Here is a 21662-nt window from a genome sequence, read left to right on the forward strand (position 1 = left end):
ATCAAATACTAACTATACTCTGACGTTAATGTATAAAAATTAAATGGGTGTCGATGTTGTCGATTTCCCCCATGCAACTACAGAGGAAGAGTAGAAAAGCCGTAAGTCTTGAGGACAATGTGCTGACACACCAAAGTGAGTGTAGTCCAAGATCTCCAGGTCCTACTGAATGGTTCACTAATATCAAGCACCACCGGACAAAGCAAAAGGGAGGCACCTCAATCACCTGGTATTCCCCTGGATACCCTGCTCAAATTAGTTAATGTAAAAGGCTAACATTTAAGTCAACTCCTGAAATCTCACTGAATCATTATCAAGATTTCTCCCCCAAAATATTATACTGTTTTGTGACTACATGGAGGAAAAACTTGAGTCCTCACTTGATGACTCAGGGCCAGGAGTCCAGGTGAGTAATTTTACTTACGATTCATGTAAATACAGGTAAGACAAAGTATGGAGCTGGATGGACTTACTCAGAAGAATTCTTGTAGTTTGTTTTCTTGAAATAGTCCCTGATGTAAGCTTTTCAAATCAACTTTATTAAACACTTAAGAAAATAAAAACACAGTAACTACAAGAGAATCAACCTGACAAAACTTCAGACCCCGTAAGTGCTCACTAAGCTTAGATTTCCTTTCACATTATCCAAGGGAATCAAGAATTCACTTCTTATTTTGTGCTTAGGCCAGACTTTTTTTAAGGAGGCTGGGTCTCACAGTGCCACAAAAGCCACAACTACTTACACCTCAGAGGCACAAGCTCAAAATGTAAGAAGGTCGCTCACACAGCTGCCTTGTCCTACAAGAAAACACTGTGCAAGTGTCAACTATGACAGGAGCCAACACTTCAGAGAGAGCCATTAGAAAGGCACCCCATCCCAGACTTAGTCTCCCTTGGAGTGTTTAATTCAAGTATTAGTGAGACTTAAAACATGGATGGATTCTCCCTGTTCATGTTCTCATCAAATGAGTCTTCCTTCATCTTTACACAGCTCTGTCTCAAAGTTTTCTCTTAGCCTGAACTGAAATCTGCTCACCTGTAGTTTGTACCTTTCCTACTCCTTCCCCTCTTACCCCTCCTTTACAGCCATACCACCCTGAACATGCCCAATCTCATCTGATCTTGCAAGCTAAGCAGGGTTGGGCCCGTTTAGTCCTTGGATAGACTCCTCCTATCCCTCCATAAAATAAACAAAAGAATACCTGGAACACAACTAACAAGACTATAGATTAATTCCTCTTCCACAGCCTTGCACGAATTTCCTAACGCAGACGGCATGCTGCTGCTGACTCTTCTCTTCGGGACATAAAATTATATAGAGCATTACATAAAACTGATTCAATATACGATACCTGAATGACAGGTCCCCCCTTCCCACTGTCTCTTCAGACAGCAACAAAGATAGGCAATACACATTCAAACTCTGACTACTGCAAAATTAATTTCAAAAAAGACAATTCAGCTCAACAAAATTAGGTATCTGTCTAAAATTGCCAGGATCATCATTTCAAGGGAGCTCAAAGAAAAATATTTAGTCCTATTTTACACTAACATAAACGTGAATTGAGATTTCTAATGAAATCAAAACACCAAAAAAATTATTTGATAAAGTCCTCAAAGTAGATTTTATTGATACATATCTTCAAATGATTGTGGAATTTTTAAAAATCCCTCCCAAATTTGACAATTTAGGGACAGTGGTAGGAACCAGGAGTATTTGAAGAAAGCAAATACAAATACATTGGTACTTTGCTAGCTCACTGAGCTAACACCAAGAAGCCAATTTATTCTATTATCCTAAAGACTCTTGTATGTGGGTATGTTTGAATTGGCCCTCTGAGAATTGCTCAAACAAAGGAAACATGGAAAAAAGACTGGTTTTCAAAAATGTGCAATCTTTGAAAATAAAACTTCAAAAATGTATGTTTGAAAAGATCTGCAAAGCTTGGTACAGTGTTTATATATAAGGAGAATCAATAACCCCACTGACTTTAAAACTCAAATTAATCTAAAAAATACTTTAAATGGCATGGCATTAGTGACATTCTTTTCAAAGCATTCCATTTAAAAGAAAACCGATAAAACTGTTCTCACCCTTACGGAAAGATCTAACCCCTTTCTAAAACAAAAATATGATTTGCAAGAGAAACAACACTGTACAACGGACTGGTAAATTAAGATTTCTGAGACTGAAGAAATGGGGCCAAAACAAGTCACACTCAAAAAGGGATGGTTAACACAAGAAATGTGCTGTAAGTAAAGTGCATGAAAGGAAGCCTGCTCAGCTAAATGAAGTAGACAAAGGTCAGGAGTCAAGGGTCATTCGCCAGAGCGGCAGCAGGCTCGAAAACCACACTGCAAATTCTGGCATCCGCTGGCGGTATCAGCATGAGGACCTGTATAAAAACAGAGAAGTGTGAAAGGAGGAAATTTCTTAGACATCACATGAAAGAGCTAAGACATATCTGACTTTTTTTTAAACTAGCAATACATGTATAACTTAGAAGTAAATGTCCCAATTAATAAATAAAAATTAGGCACAAATAAACCAACAGCAGGTCTACTTTAACTGGTCCAAAAGCTAAATGAAAGAAGAAGGGAAAGAAATAATTTTTCAGCTACAATCTTACAAAATAAAAACAAAGATAAAAAGATAACCCACAGAAGCAAGACTGCCCAGCTAACTTAACAACAGTCAGAATATCCTTCCTTGAAATATAATTAAGACAAAAACAGCCCTTTCCATAGATCAGCTAAAGAATTCAGTATAGAGCAATTACAAAAACATTACAGTCAAAACTTAAACTATATAGACATAAACTGAATATGTCTTCCATATCTTTAACAGCTGCAGCCAAAATGGCTAGGGTTAAATGAAATTATCTTCCAGAATTAAGTATATAATGAATGAATAACTAAATAAACATACCTAAGACATAATAAAAATAATGATTCAATTACAAAAGAAGAATGCAATACTGTGGAATAACTGACATTTTATGCTTAGGCCAGACTTTTTTTAAGGAGGCTGGGTCTCACAGTGCCACAAAAGCCACAACTACTTACACCTCAGAGGCACAAGCTCAAAATGTAAGTGTCTGCTGCCCAGACACTACATAAAAGAACCATTAAGGAACACAGATGAGAATTAGGAAATATCAAAGCAGCAGTATCATGGCACATAAACAAACGTTAAGTTCTCTGAATGAATCACAGTTTTCATAAAGGCAGGCAATGTGCAAAAGGATGCTTTAACTATACGGAAGCCTTTCAGTATGTCTGCACCATGAACAAAGAGCAGTTAATTCGTTCTTTACTCATCAATTAGAACCAAAATCCTTGCATTTGTGAAATATAAAGATCCCATACAAGAAGTACATGAAATGTCATTTTATAGACTATGTCAAATTGATAACTAAAAAAACATAGTACTCTGGATTAATATCTAGTTTAACCCAGAAAACTATTTTTAAATAAGCTTGGTTTTGTTTTTTTTAAGTAGCAGTCTTCTGCAAAAGAAGGCATCTGTGCTAATACCAACATAAGGAAATGGCTACTTGCAATGAAACACACAAAACACTTATTTCCCAGAATATACCCTTGTATTCCTGACATGTCACACACGAAACATTACAGGCATACTTCTTAGGATATACAATCAATGAAGTATAACGTTCATGTACTTCAATAAAGAAATGGTTATACATATATATATGTGTGTGTGTAAGTAAAAAAAGAAACTAATGAACTTTACAAGCATATGTGAGAATTCAATAGGTTAGGACTTCACTTATTTTCAAAAATCTATGTTTAATTTTAAAATAGATGTGATGCCTGGGATATGGGGAGCAGGTATGGGAGTGAGCAATGGAAGAAGATCAGCCACACTTTTATAACTGCCAAAGCAAATAATACATGAGGCTTTATTATTCCATGTTTATATATTTTAAATTTTCCATTAAAAAAGTCTAAAACATTTCAAATATAAAACTGAATTACCATAAACCCATTTTTATTTAACCACAATTAAAATCTGTCCTATTTTAAAAAGGCAAAGTTGAATGTGTCAAATATTTAAACAATTCACAAAGTACTATCTGTTATCAATTTCCCTTAAAATAAGACTCCAGGTTAGTCATCTTAACCAAAATCAAAGTAAAATGTCCTAGTACATATCATATAGAAATGTCTTGATAAGGAATCCTATAGTCTGAAACTCTCCCACTGTCAACCTTTGACCAGGTTTTCCTTCTGAACAGATCTTCAGCTTTTTCCTTACACACTACTCAATCTTCCATGCCACCTCTTTTGAGCTTGTCTTTCTGTACCCCTTAAATGCTGGTTCCTGCTCTGCCTGACAATCACCTAGAGCTTCTCTTCAAGACCTATCCCCCGCCTCACTACCTAACTGCTCTGCCTGACACTCAGTCCCTGTGATGAAATGCCTGAACTGGTGGATTTTGCAAAAATCTATTTCTCAGTATGTAATTCTACTCCAAAATTTTTAAAAAGGGAGAAGTAAGAAAAAGACATGGAGACGTAACAAGTTTCCAACTAAAACTCCCTTAAAATACCTTAAAACTTCTATATTCCTGTTTTTTAAAAGAACAGAAAGGTAAGGAAGAAACTTCACACTGAATTCAACAATAACCTGGGAAAAATCCTAGGAGATGGCCGAAAGCAATGAAAGTGAAGTATGCTACTAGTTTTAACACAGGAAATATAAGGGAGCCTCAAAGGAGCCAAAGATCAAAGAAACTATCTAGAGATCCCTATCTTTCCAAATACATACAGCTAGTCACCATCCCCCCCAGAAGACAGGCTCAGTCAGTAACCTCAGGTCCAGCCTGGCCACTCTGGTCACTCTTTGATCTCAAAGTCTAAAGAATGGTAATAGGGATCACAGAGGAAGAAAAGCGTAGGAATAAAATTATGTGTCCCATATTAGGTTGAAAGTAACCCAATCCTGCTTATCTGTCAGCATCTCCTTATTAACATCACAAAACAAATTCCTCTCACTGATATAAAATGTACCCCCTCCTAGAATATCTGAGGTTTAAGTAGAGAATGAAGAGAGGAAATTAATACATCAGTGTTTTCAAATCAGAAAGTAGGATCTATCTGGAGAAACCTAGACAGTAACTAAGATACTATCTCAAAATTACAATCCCACCTTAAGGTTAATTACAGACCAGGTATCTGATCCTCATAGTCATGAAAGTAAGGTCATCCATGAGGAGATTTTATTCTAGTAAAGGCCTGGGGCAAAGCAAAAGGGAAGACAACCCCTGTTTTTAATTTACGTTACTCTCATAATGTAGAAAACAGGAGAGAACGGCAATTTCCAAAGCATGAAAATTGTAAGCAATGTTAACAGTGAGACTCCTAAGCATTGTAGAAGGACTGTTCAGAAAAGGGAATAAATGGACAACAAAAAGTGAAGCAGCATTATACAGAAACACGACTAAGATACCTCGTATGTTATTTTGCCAAGTATCTCAAGCAGACAGCTGTGCTTCCACAGACACTGACAACTCAAAAAGCCATTCCCTTTAAATATTTGACTCATCATCAGCAAATGTCTATCTCAATATAGAACAAAGAATTCAAATGGCTGTAATACATGAGAGCTAAGTTACATTAAAAAATAATAAAGAAAATAGGAAAATAAAATTGGCATAATCATTAAATAAAAATGTTAAAGGCATGTTAAAGATAAAAAAGCATTTTTTAAATATTAGATTAAAAGAGCCATAATGTTAACTATAGTTATTTCCCCAAATTTGTATTATTGACTTGTTTTTCCTGGATTTTAAGTATATTATTTATGCTGTATATCTGCACTTACCTTCACTTACCTTTAATTCCTCTTTAACTTAAATTAGAAACATAAGAGAGCAAATCATCTGAGACTTTGTCACCTCCAGAACTATGAGCTAATCTATCTTAATTCATAAATTATATAGACAATGAAATGCAAAATCAGTACAAAAAGTTTATTTGCTATCATTGCTCAACTATTCCTCAGAGCTCTGAAACTATGCAATTCTACTTAACACTTCTTAAATGACAAAGAAGTTTTTCATTGTTATGGCAAAGAAGCCTTCTTTTATGTTTAAATCTTAAACTTTCTCAATCAAATCACAAATTTAAATGTCACGAGGAATCATTCAGAAGAATAAAACTGGCATTTTTTAATCAGTGTTTAGTACAGTATCTTGATCACAGCAGATAATATTTGAATATCTGATACTAACTTATCTTCTCCAAAATCTCTTAGGAAACAGGTCATTCTGCTTTATTTACCACTCATTACTTAGTTATGCATATTGTTTATCAGTATTTACTTCTTTTAGTTAATAATCTAGTAGCTAACTATATGAAGCTTTTTTTAACAAATACATTTTTAGTTAAATGTTACCCAAATATTTGATATAGTTTGTCACCTAACTATGCTCCCTATTATTCTAAGACCATGTATATTTTCAGAAAAAATAAAAATAAAAAGGGGGCCCCATAAGCAGTCATTAAATATTTATTGTACAAATTGAGCTATAGTAAAAGTTACTGGATCAATCATATCATATTGCAAACCTGGATACAATGCAATTTTATTCTAACACTTTCTAGGTTGTCCACATATCCTCTTAAGGGAAAAAATGCCATCAGAGCATTGCTTTAAGAGCAACTGGCTGTGGAACTTTAGAACATAAGTTAATATGAAAAATCACCCTATAAAGTTAAGGATTTCCATTTCCCCAAAATCATGTTTTAAGAAGCTGTGAAAGGAGACTTAATATTGGATTATACAAGTGCTGTCAATTTCCTTTCAAATCTCTCAAAGTCAGATATCTTCATTAAAATTCATTTATTGAAAATTACCACTCATTTATCAAGAAAAAATCACATTCAACAAAAGGAATGCAGCAGCTCCTTTGGAACACTTTAATATTTATATATTCAAAACCAGTTAAGATGAAATGAATTCTAACATCCTAACAAGATGCAAAGGTATTTAACTCTATCCCATCACCTAAATTTCAAGAAGTTTTCAAAATTACACAAGCAAAACAAGTAGACAAATCATAAAAATGAACCGAAATCCAATCTCCCCCACCCTGTAACATCTATATACCCAAAAACAAATCTAACAAATTCAGTTGTGATATTCCCACAAGCAAAACCTATGCTGAAATCAACTGTATACAATTTAAGTGCAACATACAAATAAGATGTTTTTCTTATAAAAATAACTGCCTACTAGTTACTTTTCATGGTATGTCCTTAAGCCTTAGGTACAACACTTGACCTACAACGACATAACTGCACACTAAAAAAAAAAAAAAAAAAAAAAATCCCATCTCAAATTCACTGCATCTACAAAAGCAGCAAATGGTTCATGGAAACAATCAAACTGGTTTTGTATGCTTAGCAGGTTGCAACTAAAATGACATTCATTTTCACCATTCCTGGATTATATGCTGAAGGCAAGAGAGCAAAGAAATGCTCCTCCTTAGTGTTGCGACTTCAAGAACAAGGGAGGTCATCTTCCGTATCACCCATGTTATGCCAGAAATAAAAGAGCTGCGATCTCCTGTCTCTTTATATGTATTTAAGGAAAACCTAATCGCCCAGAAATAGCAATTTGCTAACTTCTCTGCCTACAGGTATGTCATTAAAGAGACCATTCCTCCAGTCTTCCTGGTTCCTTTCAACTGTTCTCCTGAGAGAAACTCAGGTGATATTCTTGTCATCTTAAGATAACTTGGGCTTTCAAAGAAAACAGCATATGGTATAAAAAGACAGCTGCGTAGTAGAATCTGAACCATGTAAATGTTTTTCCAGTTATAAATACAGGGAATTGATTTGCTTACTAATAACTGAGGAGCTTTTTATGCCTCTAGAAACTTCTAGTTTCTACCAGTGACTATCAAAAGCCCCAAAGGGCCCTGAATGTACCTTGAAAAAAACAAATGCAACAAGCCCACTGCAGGGTAAGGATAGGTTTAAGAAACAAAACAATCAATAAATATTTATACAATGATTGTTTTAAGTAGGTTCAGCAATCAATCTCCAAAACAGTATAGGAATTTTAGTCATGTCTAAGGCATCTCAGCCTCTTCCCCAATACCACTCCCCCCTCAATCTTCCATGAGACTAATTTGAAACCAGACCCAGGATCCCCAAGAAGTTCACATTACCAAAGTCCTCCCTTCTCAACTGCACTTTTTTTTAAAGTCATGTTACAAGAAATCTAAGTCATCATCCCTAAGAAATTGGTATATCTAGAACATCAATACCTCTAAATTGTTCATGAATGCTGTATCACTCTAGAAGAATTTCCCAAAATTTTGTAAGAACTTTAATATTTCTAGGGGAGCCGAGGTGCCTCAGTTGGTTAAGCATCTGCCTTTGGCTCAGGTCATGGTCTCAGAGTCCTGGGATCAAGACATGCACTGGGCTCCCTGCTCAACAAGAAGTCTGCTTCTCCCTCTCCCTCTTCTCCTTCTCTCTCTCTAACAAATAAATAAAGTCTTTTTTAAAAAAAAAAGAGAACTTTAGTTTTCTTACAACTTGCCATTTTACACAGCTCAAAAATCTGGCAGAATATATACTTGAAATACCTATCTGAAAAAAAAACTTACCTTTATAAAAGCTAATTAATGAAAATATACATGATTTTTAAATTTTATCAAATGTAAAGAATTCAGTGAAAGTAAAAAAGTGTGGTAATTAGAAATCTAGAAAATTAAACAGAAACCCTAAGAACCATGAGAACTGTCAAAAAATGTTAAATCCATTCCTTCAAAATTATCTCATTACTGAAAGGCATTACCGTTAATGTTGTCACAGTAGTAAAAGTATTCATCATTTAGAGAAGGACATGCTGAAACCAAATCCTGCAGGCCTGCACCAGTTACAGTAAGACAACCAGAGAGATTAAGGTGCTCCAAATAAGGCAGCCCTCCTCCCAGAGTCAAAACCCTGTAAGACAAGAAATCCAACAATTAGAATATATTATTCTATGAAAATTTATATATTCCTATGGCCCACTGGACCACTATTAACAAATCTTTCAATTTGGTAATGAGGAAATTCAAGAATTTCTATAAAACATGGTAACTAACCTCATCCTTAGGTAGCAATACATTTAACTGAGAAAAACTTCTTACATTTTTCCTAAGGACATTCCATAAACAAGTCTATGAAATTTCTCTTTATAAGAATATTACAGCAACTCAATTCTTAGAAGTACTGAATCCTGGAATTGTCATCTTCCTTCTCCTACAGGTTGTCTAAATAAAAATTATCAAGAAAATTACTGACCAATTTTGGCAGTTCCTCAGAGTTAGCATTAGCATTTGCATTTGACCCAACACTTCCTCTCCTAAGTGTACACCCAAGAGAACTGAAAAAATATGTTCACATAACTTGAAAACAAATATTCATAGCAGCATCATTCATAATAACCAAAAAGTGGAAACAACCCAAATTCCAACTAATTAAAATGAATAGATAAACATACATTATAAAGCCATAAGTACTCCTATTGTTACCACATGAATGAGCCTTGAAAACATTATGCTAAGTGAAACAAGCCAGGCACAAAGGCCACATACTGTATGATCCTATTTATATGAATATCCAAAATAGGCAGAATAGGCATAGAGACAGAAAGCAAATTAGTAGGTGCCAGGGGCCCAGGGCAAAGAGGAGTAAGGAGTAATTGTTAAAAAGTAGAGGGTTTCCTTATGGTATGATGAAAATGTTTCGGAACCAGTGGTGATGCCTGCCAACCTTATAAATCTACTGAAATCACTATTTGTATACTTCAAAAGGATGAACTTAATGGTAACTGAATTACATGTCAGTAAAAATGAAAACCTAATGGCATGTCCTAGAAGAATAAAAACATTAATACAAATAGATAAAATGAGAAGTTAGCTAAAATTACAATGACAGAGCTGAAAAATATCAAGAACAAAATTGAGAACATCATTTTTCTGTACAATATGTAAAGCAATATTACAACAGCAAAACTGTGAAAACTGGAACAGTCTATCTTAAAAGGGATGTCAAGAGACTAACAATACAATAAATTTAGTTAAAAAAATTAACATAATTGTGCAGGTACAGGAAAATTAGGAAGTAAAGTAAAAGTATATGAATTATTGAGATTTTTCAAAACTATGAAAATACTTATATATTCCATAAAGGACTGCTAACTAGCAAAGACTAGAAAGGGACATTTTAAAGTTTTGTAACTGCATATTTAAAAGAAGAAACTGATCTATTAAAAAAAAACTTGATCTATTAAAAAAAAACTTATCAGGGCCGGTGGATTATTCAATCAGTTGAGCATCGAAGTTTTGAATTTGGCTCAGGTTATGATCTCAGGATCATGGGATCATACCCTGCATCAGGCTCCAAGCTCAGCAGGGAGTCTACTTGGGATTTTCTCTCTCCCTCTCCCTGTACCCCTCCCCCTGCTCATGCTCACTCTCTCTAATCTCTCTCAAATAAAAAATTCTTTTAAAACAAATTATCAGGACGCCTGGGTGGCTCAGTTGGTTAAGCAGCTGCCTTCGGCTCAGGTCATGATCACAGCGTCCTGGTATCGAGTCCCACATCTGGCTCCTTGCTCAGCAGGGAGCCTGCTTCTCCCTCTGCCTCTGCCTGCCATTCTGTCTGTCTGTGCTCGCTCTCTCCCCCTCTTCTCTCTCTGATAAATAAATAAAATCTTTAAAAAAAAAATAAATAAAACAAATTATCAAAACCCCAAGCCCCAAGGGAGATTTAAATGCACACATCCCCTTATATTTTGACTGAAAAAAAAAAAAACTGATTTAAACTAATTTTTTTGTAATCATAAATTATCTTGAGCCATCCTTCAGATTTCAAATTAACAACAGTGGCAGTTCGAGACACTGGTCTTTAAAGGAAGACCAGGAACAAAGGAAGACAGTACAAAGTTTAAAGTTCATTATTTTTCTCCTATAAAGCTGAATAGCTCATAATAAGAAATAATAAACAGCTTTTAAAAAGTGATCTCAAGGCACCTGAGTGGCTCAGTTGGTTGAGTGGACTCTTGATTTCAGCTCAGGTCATGATCTCAGCATCATGAAAGCAAGCCTGGCACCAGGTTCCATGTTCAGAGCCGTGTCAGCTTGAGATTCTCTTCTCTCTTTCCTTCTCCCTGCCCTGCTCCTCTCCCTGCTCACATGCACACTCTCTCTCACTCTAAATAAATAAAATCTTTTTTTTTTTTTTAAAGATATATCTACTCACTTGAGAGAAAATGTGTGTGTGAGCTGAATAGGGATGGGGAAGGCACAAAGGCAGAGAAAATCTCAAGCAGATTCCCAGCTGAGAGCAGAGCCTGACTTCATGACCCTGAGATCGTGACCTGAGCCAAAATCAAGAGTTGAACACTCAACTGGCTAAGCTACCTTGGAGCCCCCAAATAAATAAAACCTTAAAAGAAAAAAGAAAGTGGATCTGGGAGAAAAAAGTGGTCTGAAAAGATCTCAGAAACAATTTCTGAGATGCAGAGGCTATTCCATTTCCTAAAATTTAAAATTTTCAGCACACTAAGGATAGACTGCATGGAATGTAAAACTTCTTTTCACAGTATACTTGAAGAAAAAACTTGGGCAGTCAGTGCCCTCACTGAGCTTAATGGGAAATCAAACAAATCAAAAATAAATATGCAATTATAATACCGTATGACTGTCTCCTGGAACATACAGAAGCGCATTGATGGGGGGAGGAGGGGAGTCCAAAAAGGTTTCCTATAAGAAGGGACATTAATTTTTTTTTAAGATTTCTTATTCATTTGACAGAGAGGGAGAGCACAAACAGGGGGAGAAGCAAGCAGAGGGACAGGAAGAAGGCTCCCCATGGGAGCAGAAGTCCAACTCTGGGCTCCATCCCAAGACCCTGGGATCATGACCTCAGCTAGACAGACAATTAAACAACTGAGCCACCCAGGCACCCCAAGAAACAAACAGAAGTTAGCCAATAAATGTATGTTACAGACAGAGCAAATTCAAATGCCTAAAGATGAGAAATACGGTGCCTTGAAGAAAGAGAAAATAGTTGAATATGGCTACAAAAAGGATGGCTCTGTGTGTATGTCTGTTTGTGTGTGAGAGAAAGACATCTGTCTCGCCTTTTTTTGGTGGGGCTGAGGATACGACCAAGTAAAAATTTAGATGTTAAGGAAGATAAAAAGATATAAACTACGGAAGTAAGCAAGGGCCAAGAATTTGGACCTAACCAAAGTGTAACAAAACTCACTGAAAGGTTTAGAAAGAAGAGTAATAACAAGTTAAAAAAAATGCATTCGAGGAAGATCACTCAAGTCTACCTTTTATCACCAATGCCCAAGTATGTCAGACACAAGCCTAAACAGTAAAATCCAAGATGAGTAAAATACAGGTTCTGCCCTCAACTTAAGGAAAGAAACACTAAACCAAGTATTGACAATACATGCAGTAAGAAAAAAAAGTTATAGAAGTATCTATAAGATGTATAGAAATATTACAGAGCAGTGAATAATTCAAAAGTAGTAATCTTGGGGCGCCTGGGTGGCTCAGTGGGTTAAGCCTCTGCTTTCAGCTCAAGTCAGGATCTCAAGGTCCTGGTTTCGAGCCCCACATTGGGCTCTCTGCTCAGGGGGAAGCCTGCTTCCCCCTCTCTGTCCGCCTCTCTGCCTACTTGTGATCTCTGTGTCAAATAAATAAATAAAATCTTTAAAGGAAAAAAAAAAAAGTAGTAACCTTTAAAGAAACAGAACAAAATCCAGAATTCAACAATGTATAATTCACACTATCTGGTATCACATGACATACTAGACATTCAAAGAATGAGGGGAAAAAAAAATCAATCAATAGAAACAGACCAATAAATGACAATGATTGGATTAGTAAACAAAGACTTTACAAAAATGCATACAAACTCTGGAGAAAACACTAAATACATGAGGTACTAGCCAACAGGAGAAATAGAACAAGATACTAAAAAGCACTTAATAAATCCAAAAGAAGTCAGGAAAAGACAAAAGAAGAAGAAAAGGTGAAACAAGAGAAAAGCAGCAAGATGATAGGCATAAAAATAACCATAACAATAATTATGTTAAATGTAAACAGCCTAAATAAATTAATTAAATGACAGGGAGTATCTGACTGAATTTTAAAAAGCAAGACCTAACAATAATATAAGCTATCTGCAAAAAATTGAAGAGTAGTTGCCTTGGGGTCAAGGAGTGAAAGAGTAGTGTATAACAAAACAATAATAGCAACGTGAGGGGGCCAAAGAAGGTTGAGGATTTAAATAAGAGGCTACTTTTAATCAATAACAGCCAAGATATCATTTCTACAAAACCTGAAAACACTGCACTGCACTGAGACTATACATGACACTATCTGTTCCTTAAGGCTTCAATTTACTTTAAAATATTGATTTTTCACGGCACCTGGGTGGCTCTGTCACTTAAGTGCCTGCCTTCAGCTCAGATCACGATCTCAGAGTATTGGGATCCAGGCCCACACTAGATTCACTGCTCCACAGGAGGTCTGCTTCACGCTCTTCTTCCACCCCTCTCCCTACCCACTGTGCTCATATTCTTTCCCCCACCCTCTCCCTCCCTCAAATAAATAAAAATCTTTTAAAAAAATATTGATTTTCAATCTACATTCTCATAGTCAATGCTCTTGTAACAAGCCCCATATAACCAAAGTGCCAAAACTCAAGCTACCCCATCCCTAAATAGAACATAACGCCTAATGCAGAAGGACTGAAAGCTTCCAATTAGCCCCTCTGTTCCCATACACTAAGTTGTATGCACATGTGAGTTTTATTTGTTCTCAAACCCATTGACACCAGTAGTAGTTACTACTGTAATTGATCTTGAAATAATTTTTATTACTATTACTTTTTAAGGAGGCTGTGCAGGGCCTCAACTCACAACCTGAGATCAAGACCTGAGCTGAGATCAAGAGTCAGATGCCTAACAAAATGAGCCACCCAGGCACCCCAAAATGAAATAATTTTTAAACCAACATAATGAATACAAAAGAATTATGCCTTGGAGGGAAGTGGGGATGGAAATTTATAGTCAAATAAAGCCCTATAATTCTGCTTTTACTTTTTTTGCATTTTTTATTTAAATTGAATTGATTACCATATAATGTATTAGTTTCAGATGTAAAGTTCAGGGATTCTTCAGTCTTTTATAATACTTACTGCTCACTATATCATGTGCCTTCCTTAATGTCCATCACCCAATTACCTCATCCCCTCACCCCCATCCCCTCTATAATTCTGCTTTTAGATGAAATATGTCCCCCTCCTAGCATTTTCCAAAGCTTATCAGGAAGTTTCTAAATCCTTTTTCACAAGATACCTCTTAATTATAGTCATCAAAATTCTGACTCCCTTGCTGGGGAGTGGGAGTGGGGAGGGATAGGGTGGCTGGGTTATGGACATTGCAGAGGGTATGTGCTATGGTGAATGCTGTGAAATGTGTAAGCCTGATGATTCACAGACCCATACCACTGGGGCAAATAATACATTATATGTAAATTTAAAAAATAAATAAAAAATTCTGACTCTCTTTGAAATTGATTTTTAATTATACAGAATTTTTAATAAACTCTGACTTATTTAAAAATACCCCAATAAAACTAAGAAAACATAGGAAAACTGCCACTTGCTCAGATATCACTGCAGCTCTGAAGCATTACAAAAAGGTATAGGTGTTATTTCATTCTTTGAATAATAAAACTGGTCATGCTGAAAATACAACTGAGGGCACATGGGTCGTTCAGTCAGTTGAGTGACTCTTGATTTCAGCTCAGGTCTTAATCTCAGGTTAGTAAATTTGGGCCCTACCATACACTTAAGGATGGGTGTGGAGCCTACTTAAAACTTAAAAAAAAGTGGCAGCAGCCCTTTCTGCCCACAGCTCCTGTCCCCAAATAAAATCACTTTTTGTACCCCCTCTCAAAAAAGCCCACCACTAGCGCGTGGGTGGCTCAGTGGGTTAAAGCCTCTGCCTTCAACTTGAGTCATAATCCCAGGATCCTGGGATCAAGCCCCACATGGGCTCTCTGCTCCGTAGGGAGCCTGCTTCTCCCCCTCTCTCTCTGCCTGCTGTGATCTCTGTCTGTCAAATAAATAAATAAATAATCTTTTTTTAAAAAGTGTTTAAAAAAATGTCTTAACAAAAAAAAAAAAACAAAAAACAAAACCACCACCACAACAACAAAAGTAAAAACAAAAAATTTTAACTTGAAAATTTTAAAAATTAAAAAAAAAGGAACACTGAAGGGTGCCTGGCTGGCTCATCAGAAAAACATGCAACTCTTGATATCAGGGTTTTGAATATAAGCTTCAGAGTGGGTGTAGAGATTACTTAAAATAAACTGAAAAAAAGGAAAAAGAAAAAAAAACACAACTGAATAGAGCTACAGATATGTTTTAATAAGGTATAGTGGTAATGAAAAAGATAATGGTATTGGAAAATGAATTATTAGGAACCAAAAATTCCTAATTCTTTAAAATCAAGTTACATTCAAAAAAAAAAGTTACATTCAAAAACAACTAAAACCATTATCAGGAATACACATATAAAAATACAAAAAGTTTCAAAAGGAATGAGAATATGGTTGTCTTACTTTGTATTGCTTTAACTATAATCTATGCACTTGAATTTGAACAAAAAGAAAATTAATGGAATGATGCACAGCAGTCAAGCCATAGTAACAGCAGTTACCTCAGGGGAAAACATTCTTGGTACATGCCTTCTGAAAGATTTTTGTAATCATCTCCTATTAAGTATCTCTTGTAATGGCAGGGAAGTATTAGGTTTTGGCTGGATAAATTCTTCATTTTAACATACCTGATATCCAATTTTTAAAGAGTCTGGTAATATTCAAATCTACAGTTGACCCCTGAACATTGCAGAGGTAAGCACACCAACAATCCCCACCTTGCGTAACAGAAAATCCAAGCGTAACTTCTGACTCCCAAACACTTAACTACTAGTAGCCTACTGCTGACTGGAAGCCTTACTCATAAACAGTCAAGTAACACATATTTTGTATGTTATATGTATTATATACTGTCTTCTTACAATATAAACAGGTCATCAATTTCCAAACGTTCATGTCAAAGATAACTAAGCAATCATTACACAGCTACTACTACTTATTGAAAATCTACTGAGTCACCTATTCACCTTATATAAGGCTAGGTTAAGTATTTTACACAAAGCCAGTTATATAAAAAAAAATTTAAAAAACAGTATCAACCTACACCAAGTCTGTCTGGCCCCAAAGTCAGTGAACCATGGTATTTTCTCCAACATTTTTCACAAGAACACATAACCTAACAGAGCTCTAAGTGGGTCCCATAAAACATAACAGAATCTAGGAGCCAAGAAGAGCTACCTCTCTGAGCTAATGAATGCTTTACCTCCACCCTTCCATTCTCCAGGAAGAAAGAGATTAGTTTACTAAAGACTGTAATGACAAAAAGAAAAAATGAGAGAAAATAAAATACAGAACTTCTCCCAGGGAGTTTCTTTATAACTTAAAAAAGCAGTAAAACTTACACTTCTAGCAAGAAGTATGGAAGTGCCTCTGTGTTATCAAATTTTAAAATATTGCCAAAATGTGTAAGTGAAAATTGTATCTTACAAAACTATAATTTTATATTTTCCTTATTATAAATGAGATCAAGTGTCTTTTCAAGGAGCTAAATATTTGTATGCCATTTTCTGTAATTTGCTTTGTCATGTGCTTTGCAAATTTTCAGCTGTTTTTCGATTATTTTCTTATTAATTGGTATGAATGTTTCCACATTAGGAAAACGAATAATTTGTGAAATAAGTAGCAATTTTTCCCCATTTGTCACTTGCCTTTTATTTTTTTCTTCAGGCAGAAAAACTGTATTTTATATAGCTGAATTTACCAATATGTTATTTCAAAGCTTCTAGAGTTGTCTGCAATGGTTAAGAGGCCTTCACCACTCAGAATGTAAAAGAACTCTATGTGCTTGAGTTTTTTGCCACTAATACCTTATGATTAATTTTTCATTTATAATTCTTTGATCCATCTGGAATTTACTGTATATGAGGCAGGAATCCAAATTTACGTGTTTTGGTTTTTTTTCAAAATGGCTTGTTATTGACTCAGTTTAATTTACTTAGTAACTCATATTTTTTTTTACTTAAATTGAAGAGCTCTCTTTATCAAACGAAAAGAATGTTTTATAGATTTAGATGCACTTTCTATTCTGTTTTTTTTCTAGTCATAAGCACATACCACTCTGTTTGCATATAGTTAGTTTCATAATGTGGTTTAATAAATTACGAAAGCAGTATTTACTGTGATTTTTTCCTAGAATTTTTGTCTGTATTTGGCCAACCAACTGATAATATTGGGAGCTTTGACTTTGTTATGTTGTTGGTTTTTTCTATTCAAGAATATGGCAGAACTTTCTACTTGTTTAAATGAATATCTTCTGTGTTGTTCAGTATTTTAAAGTTTTCTTCTTATAGATGGTGTCCATTACTTGTTAAGTTTGTCTTTAGTACTTCAGCTATTTCGTTGCTTCTATTAAAGTTTTTTTTAAACTTAAAAAAAAAAAAAAAAAGGCAGTACAAGTAGATCATGCTCAAAGACCAAAAATTCTAAACTCTGGCTATTCAATTCCAATACAACTCAGCAGTGCTTTTTGTAAAACTTAAGGCTATATAACGGCACTAAATTACTTCAACAGATACTCTACATTTTCCAAAAATTCCCAATATAAAACCATGACTCATTTTAAGTTAAAAAGAGAAAAGAAAATCCTAAATGATGAAATAATAATAAATGTAATTCTGTACCCCTTAAAGATTTTTAGTAGGCCAAATTCTAATATTAATGCCAATAAATTAGTATAGAATTATTTTCTGAGGAATCTGAGAGGCAGGGCAGGAGGTCTGGGGGATAGGGAAGAAAAAAATGAAACAAGATGGGATCAAGACCCAGGGTCCTGGGATTGAGCCCCACATCAGGCTCTCTGCTCAGAGGGGAGTCTGCTTCCTCCTCTCTCTCTCTGCCTGCCTACTTGTGATCTCTGTCAAATAAATAAATAAATATAATCTTTTTTAAAGGGGGGGGGGCATCTGGGTGGCTCAGTGGGTTAAAGCCTCTGCCTTCAGCTCAGGTCATGCTCCCAGGGTCCTGGGATCAAGCCCCACATCGGGCTCTTTGCTCGCTAGGGAGCCTGCTTCCCCATCTCTCTCTCTGCCTGCCTCTCTGCCTACCTGCGATCTCTGTCAAATAAATAAATAAAATCTTAAAAAAAAAAAAAAAAAAAAGATGGAATCAAGAGGGAGACAAACTATCTTAATCTCACAAAACAAACTGAGGGTTGCTGGGCGGTGGGAGGTAGGGAGAGGATGGCTAGGTATGGACATGGGGAAGGGTATATGCTATGGTGAGTGCTGTGAAATGTGTAAGCCAGATGATTCACAGACCTGTACCCCTGGGGTAAATAATACATTATATGTTAATAAAAATTAAAAAATAAAAAAAAAATTTTAAAAACTCTTTACAAAGATCACTTTTCTGCTAACTTCCCTATAAATTTAAAATAGGATTTTAACTGCAAACATTTTGAAATACATACCTTTAAGGACCTTGCTTCTTAAAGAAAGAAGACAGAAGGCTACTCAAAAAATAATTTTTCTGTTCTTTTACCTTCCATTTATATATCACCAATCTACTTTTATAAACTTACATCCTACTATCACCCAGTACATATCATTCACCACAACCAAACTGGAATACCAAAGTTTCTGAACATTTACTGAGTCCAACTTAATCTGCTAAAGATCACACCAACAAGAAAAGAAGAATACTAGGCTTTATGTTGGATGAATTTTCATTGTTTAACATGTTTAGCATCCCATTATTAAAGAACCTTAATAAAATTCAAGTCTATTACAAGGTAAAAGAGAAAACACATAAACAAATTTCCAAAAGTTCCTATCAAACATAATGAAATAATTATTGCACATTAATAATGCTGAGAACAGCCATAACAACAAAATAACCTAACAACAATTACAATAGCGCTTTACTACTATGTGTACTGTGTGCTCAAGTAATCCTCACTGCTTAGAATGAATGATGTCTTCTCCTACTGTCACCTATCAAAATCCTTCACTTTTCTTCAAGATTCAATTCAGTGTCATTTCTTTTTTTTTTTCTGTTTTTTGGGGGTTTTGGTTTGTTTATTTGTTTGTTTTTAAGCAGGTGCTCCCTCCATGTCCAACATGGGGCTTGAACTCACAACCCTGAGATCAAGAGTCAGATGCTCTGGTGACTGACCCAGCCAGGTACCCTTCCTCATTAAATTTCCTGATCATTTACAACAACTGAATGAGAGATGTCTTCTCTCTCTATACCCACAGAATCTCTATACGACATCCCTAGAGTATACACAGATAATACATAGCAATGGAATATGGTATATTTTATCTTCTTCTCTGTTACAAGCCCTTGAGGGAAAAACTATCTTATTTTTCATCTACTAAAGCATCTTGGAGTATTTGTAGGCATTTGCTGACTATTGATTAAACTCAACATTCTGGGCACCTGGGTGGCTCAATGAGTTAAGTGTCTGCCTTTGGCTGAGGTCAGGATTCCAGAGTTCTGGGATAAAGTCCCACTCAGGCTCCCTGCTCAGTAGGGAATCTGCTTCTCCCTCTGCCTTCCCCCACCTTATACATATGCACACACACTCACTGTCTCTCTCTGAAAAATAAACAAAAATTCTTTAAAAAAAATAAACTCTAAATGTTCTACCATATTTCACAAAGAATTTAAATCGACTGAAATGAAACTCTGAGCTCAACTTATATTGTTCTAATGCTTTGAAGTAGGACAGATTCTGGTTAACTCTTTCAGTTAAACAAATCAGCTAAAAGGAATGACTTAAATTTTTATATTCTATTTGAGAATGTAAACATGTCCACTTCTTAATATTCTGCAACTAATTACTTACCTGAGACCATGGTCTGTGATCTGATAACATCCAGACAGACTGAGAAACAGAAGTACACGTCCAGTCTCTTGATCAGATTTTTCACTCCCAGAGTAAATTAAGTCTTGTCCTCTAAGCAATCTAGTCCTTGATGCTTTTTTACACAATGCAGAAGACTCTGGGAGTGCTGACATAGTTCTTAGAGCTGTTCCTGTACAACAGAATGAATGACCACAATATGCAAAGGCTGGAGAAGCACAATGCTGCTGCCAACAGACACTAGTCCTTAATCCAACAATATCTTTACTGTAACAACCAGAGGAGGAACAACTAAAGTTGGATGCTGTTTCCATTACACAAAGACTTTCAACATTTCTATGTCTCCATTCTACAGCATCTTCAATATCAGCCAAATCTTCAGCATCTAACATCCACACATATGGAGAAGTGAAACTGTCAGAAGAAACGGTCTTAGTCCAGGGGTGTTCATTATCCATTTCTTCTCCAATACCTTTGTTAGTTAAATCGTGCAAACAAGTGTATTGCTTGGTGGACTGCATGGTAATGTCTTTATTTTTCCATGTAGTCGAAGTAATTTTGCTCGTAGTTTTTAAAAGGCCACTCTGATGAGATGTCAGAATTCCGAGGGCTCTAGAAATCTTCTCTAGAGCCACATCTGTGATTTTTTCACATCCAGACAGATCAAGATGCCGAAGGCTCTGGCAGCAACCAAGCCAAGACCAACTATAATTAAGAAATAATAGGACTATTAGTGGCTATTGTTAAAATCTTCAAAAGCATGATTATATGTGAATAGACAGAAACTAAAAGATTTAAAATCTAATATAATCAAATATTTACTGAGTATCTACTGTCAGGCATCATTTTAGAAACTAGGAATTAGAAAAGACAGTAAGAGTAATTAGGGTTTAAGATTATTGCTACTCTTCTGTTATAAGGGAAGGAGGACAAAGATATAAAAAGGAGAGACTTCACATATTATTCCAACAAGTAACCAGTGGAGGAAAGGCTATACACACACCAAAGAAAGAGAATAACTAATTAAAGGAGGAAGATCCAGAAGAAACAAACTCTAGGAACCGGGACAGAATTAGCCATAGCCAGAGAAGGGTACACCTCTCCCTCTGAAACAGGAAGAGAGATACTGATATAAATGCTAGAGGGGGAAAGAGAAGGGTGAGGTAGAATAAGAAAGAAAGTGATGGTATCTAAGGAAATAAAACCTATGAAGACTGTAGCTTGAGGAAAATGTTACAGTTCCAGAATATGAAGAATGTAAGAGAAAGCTTTGCCAAATGGCATTTGGAGCCCAAATGAAACTGGAAACTTCTAAAAATATATAATGCCAATCTACATTGACTGTCCAGCAAGGCTCAAAGGTCTAGACACAGTAGAGGATTATAAAGATAAAAGGATGATGCAAACTGAATTTTTGGATCAGCTGGATCCTATGGACAAGAAGCAAAGAACTGGAAGATGCTATCAAGTTAAGTCACATATGACTTAGATCTAATAGTACAATTAAACTGCAATTATGGAAATAAGAAACTACAGAACAATTCTACTAATACATAGGTTGAAATCATTATACTGAAATG

General features: G+C 35.5%; 1 protein-coding gene across 2 annotated transcripts in view; it reads right to left on the reverse strand.

Moving 5' to 3' along the window:
- Positions 1-1606: 1606 nt before the first annotated feature.
- FBXL5 (F-box and leucine rich repeat protein 5) overlaps positions 1607-21662 on the reverse strand; it is a 74528-nt gene continuing 54472 nt past the window's right edge. For both annotated transcript variants that reach the window (XM_045075773.1, XM_004773387.3), the window contains 3 exons: positions 20065-20787; positions 8837-8985; positions 1607-2396 (listed from right to left, as the gene is read on the reverse strand). In XM_045075773.1, coding sequence (XP_044931708.1) covers positions 2320-2396; positions 8837-8985; positions 20065-20787 — 949 coding nt within the window. In that variant the 3' untranslated portion in view covers positions 1607-2319. The remainder of the gene's footprint in view (positions 2397-8836; positions 8986-20064; positions 20788-21662) is intronic.

The sequence above is a fragment of the Mustela putorius genome, unplaced genomic scaffold (genome assembly GCF_011764305.1).
Source record: "Mustela putorius furo isolate JIRA1106 unplaced genomic scaffold, ASM1176430v1.1 tig00000083_pilon_pilon_pilon, whole genome shotgun sequence".
NCBI lineage: Eukaryota > Metazoa > Chordata > Mammalia > Carnivora > Mustelidae > Mustela > Mustela putorius.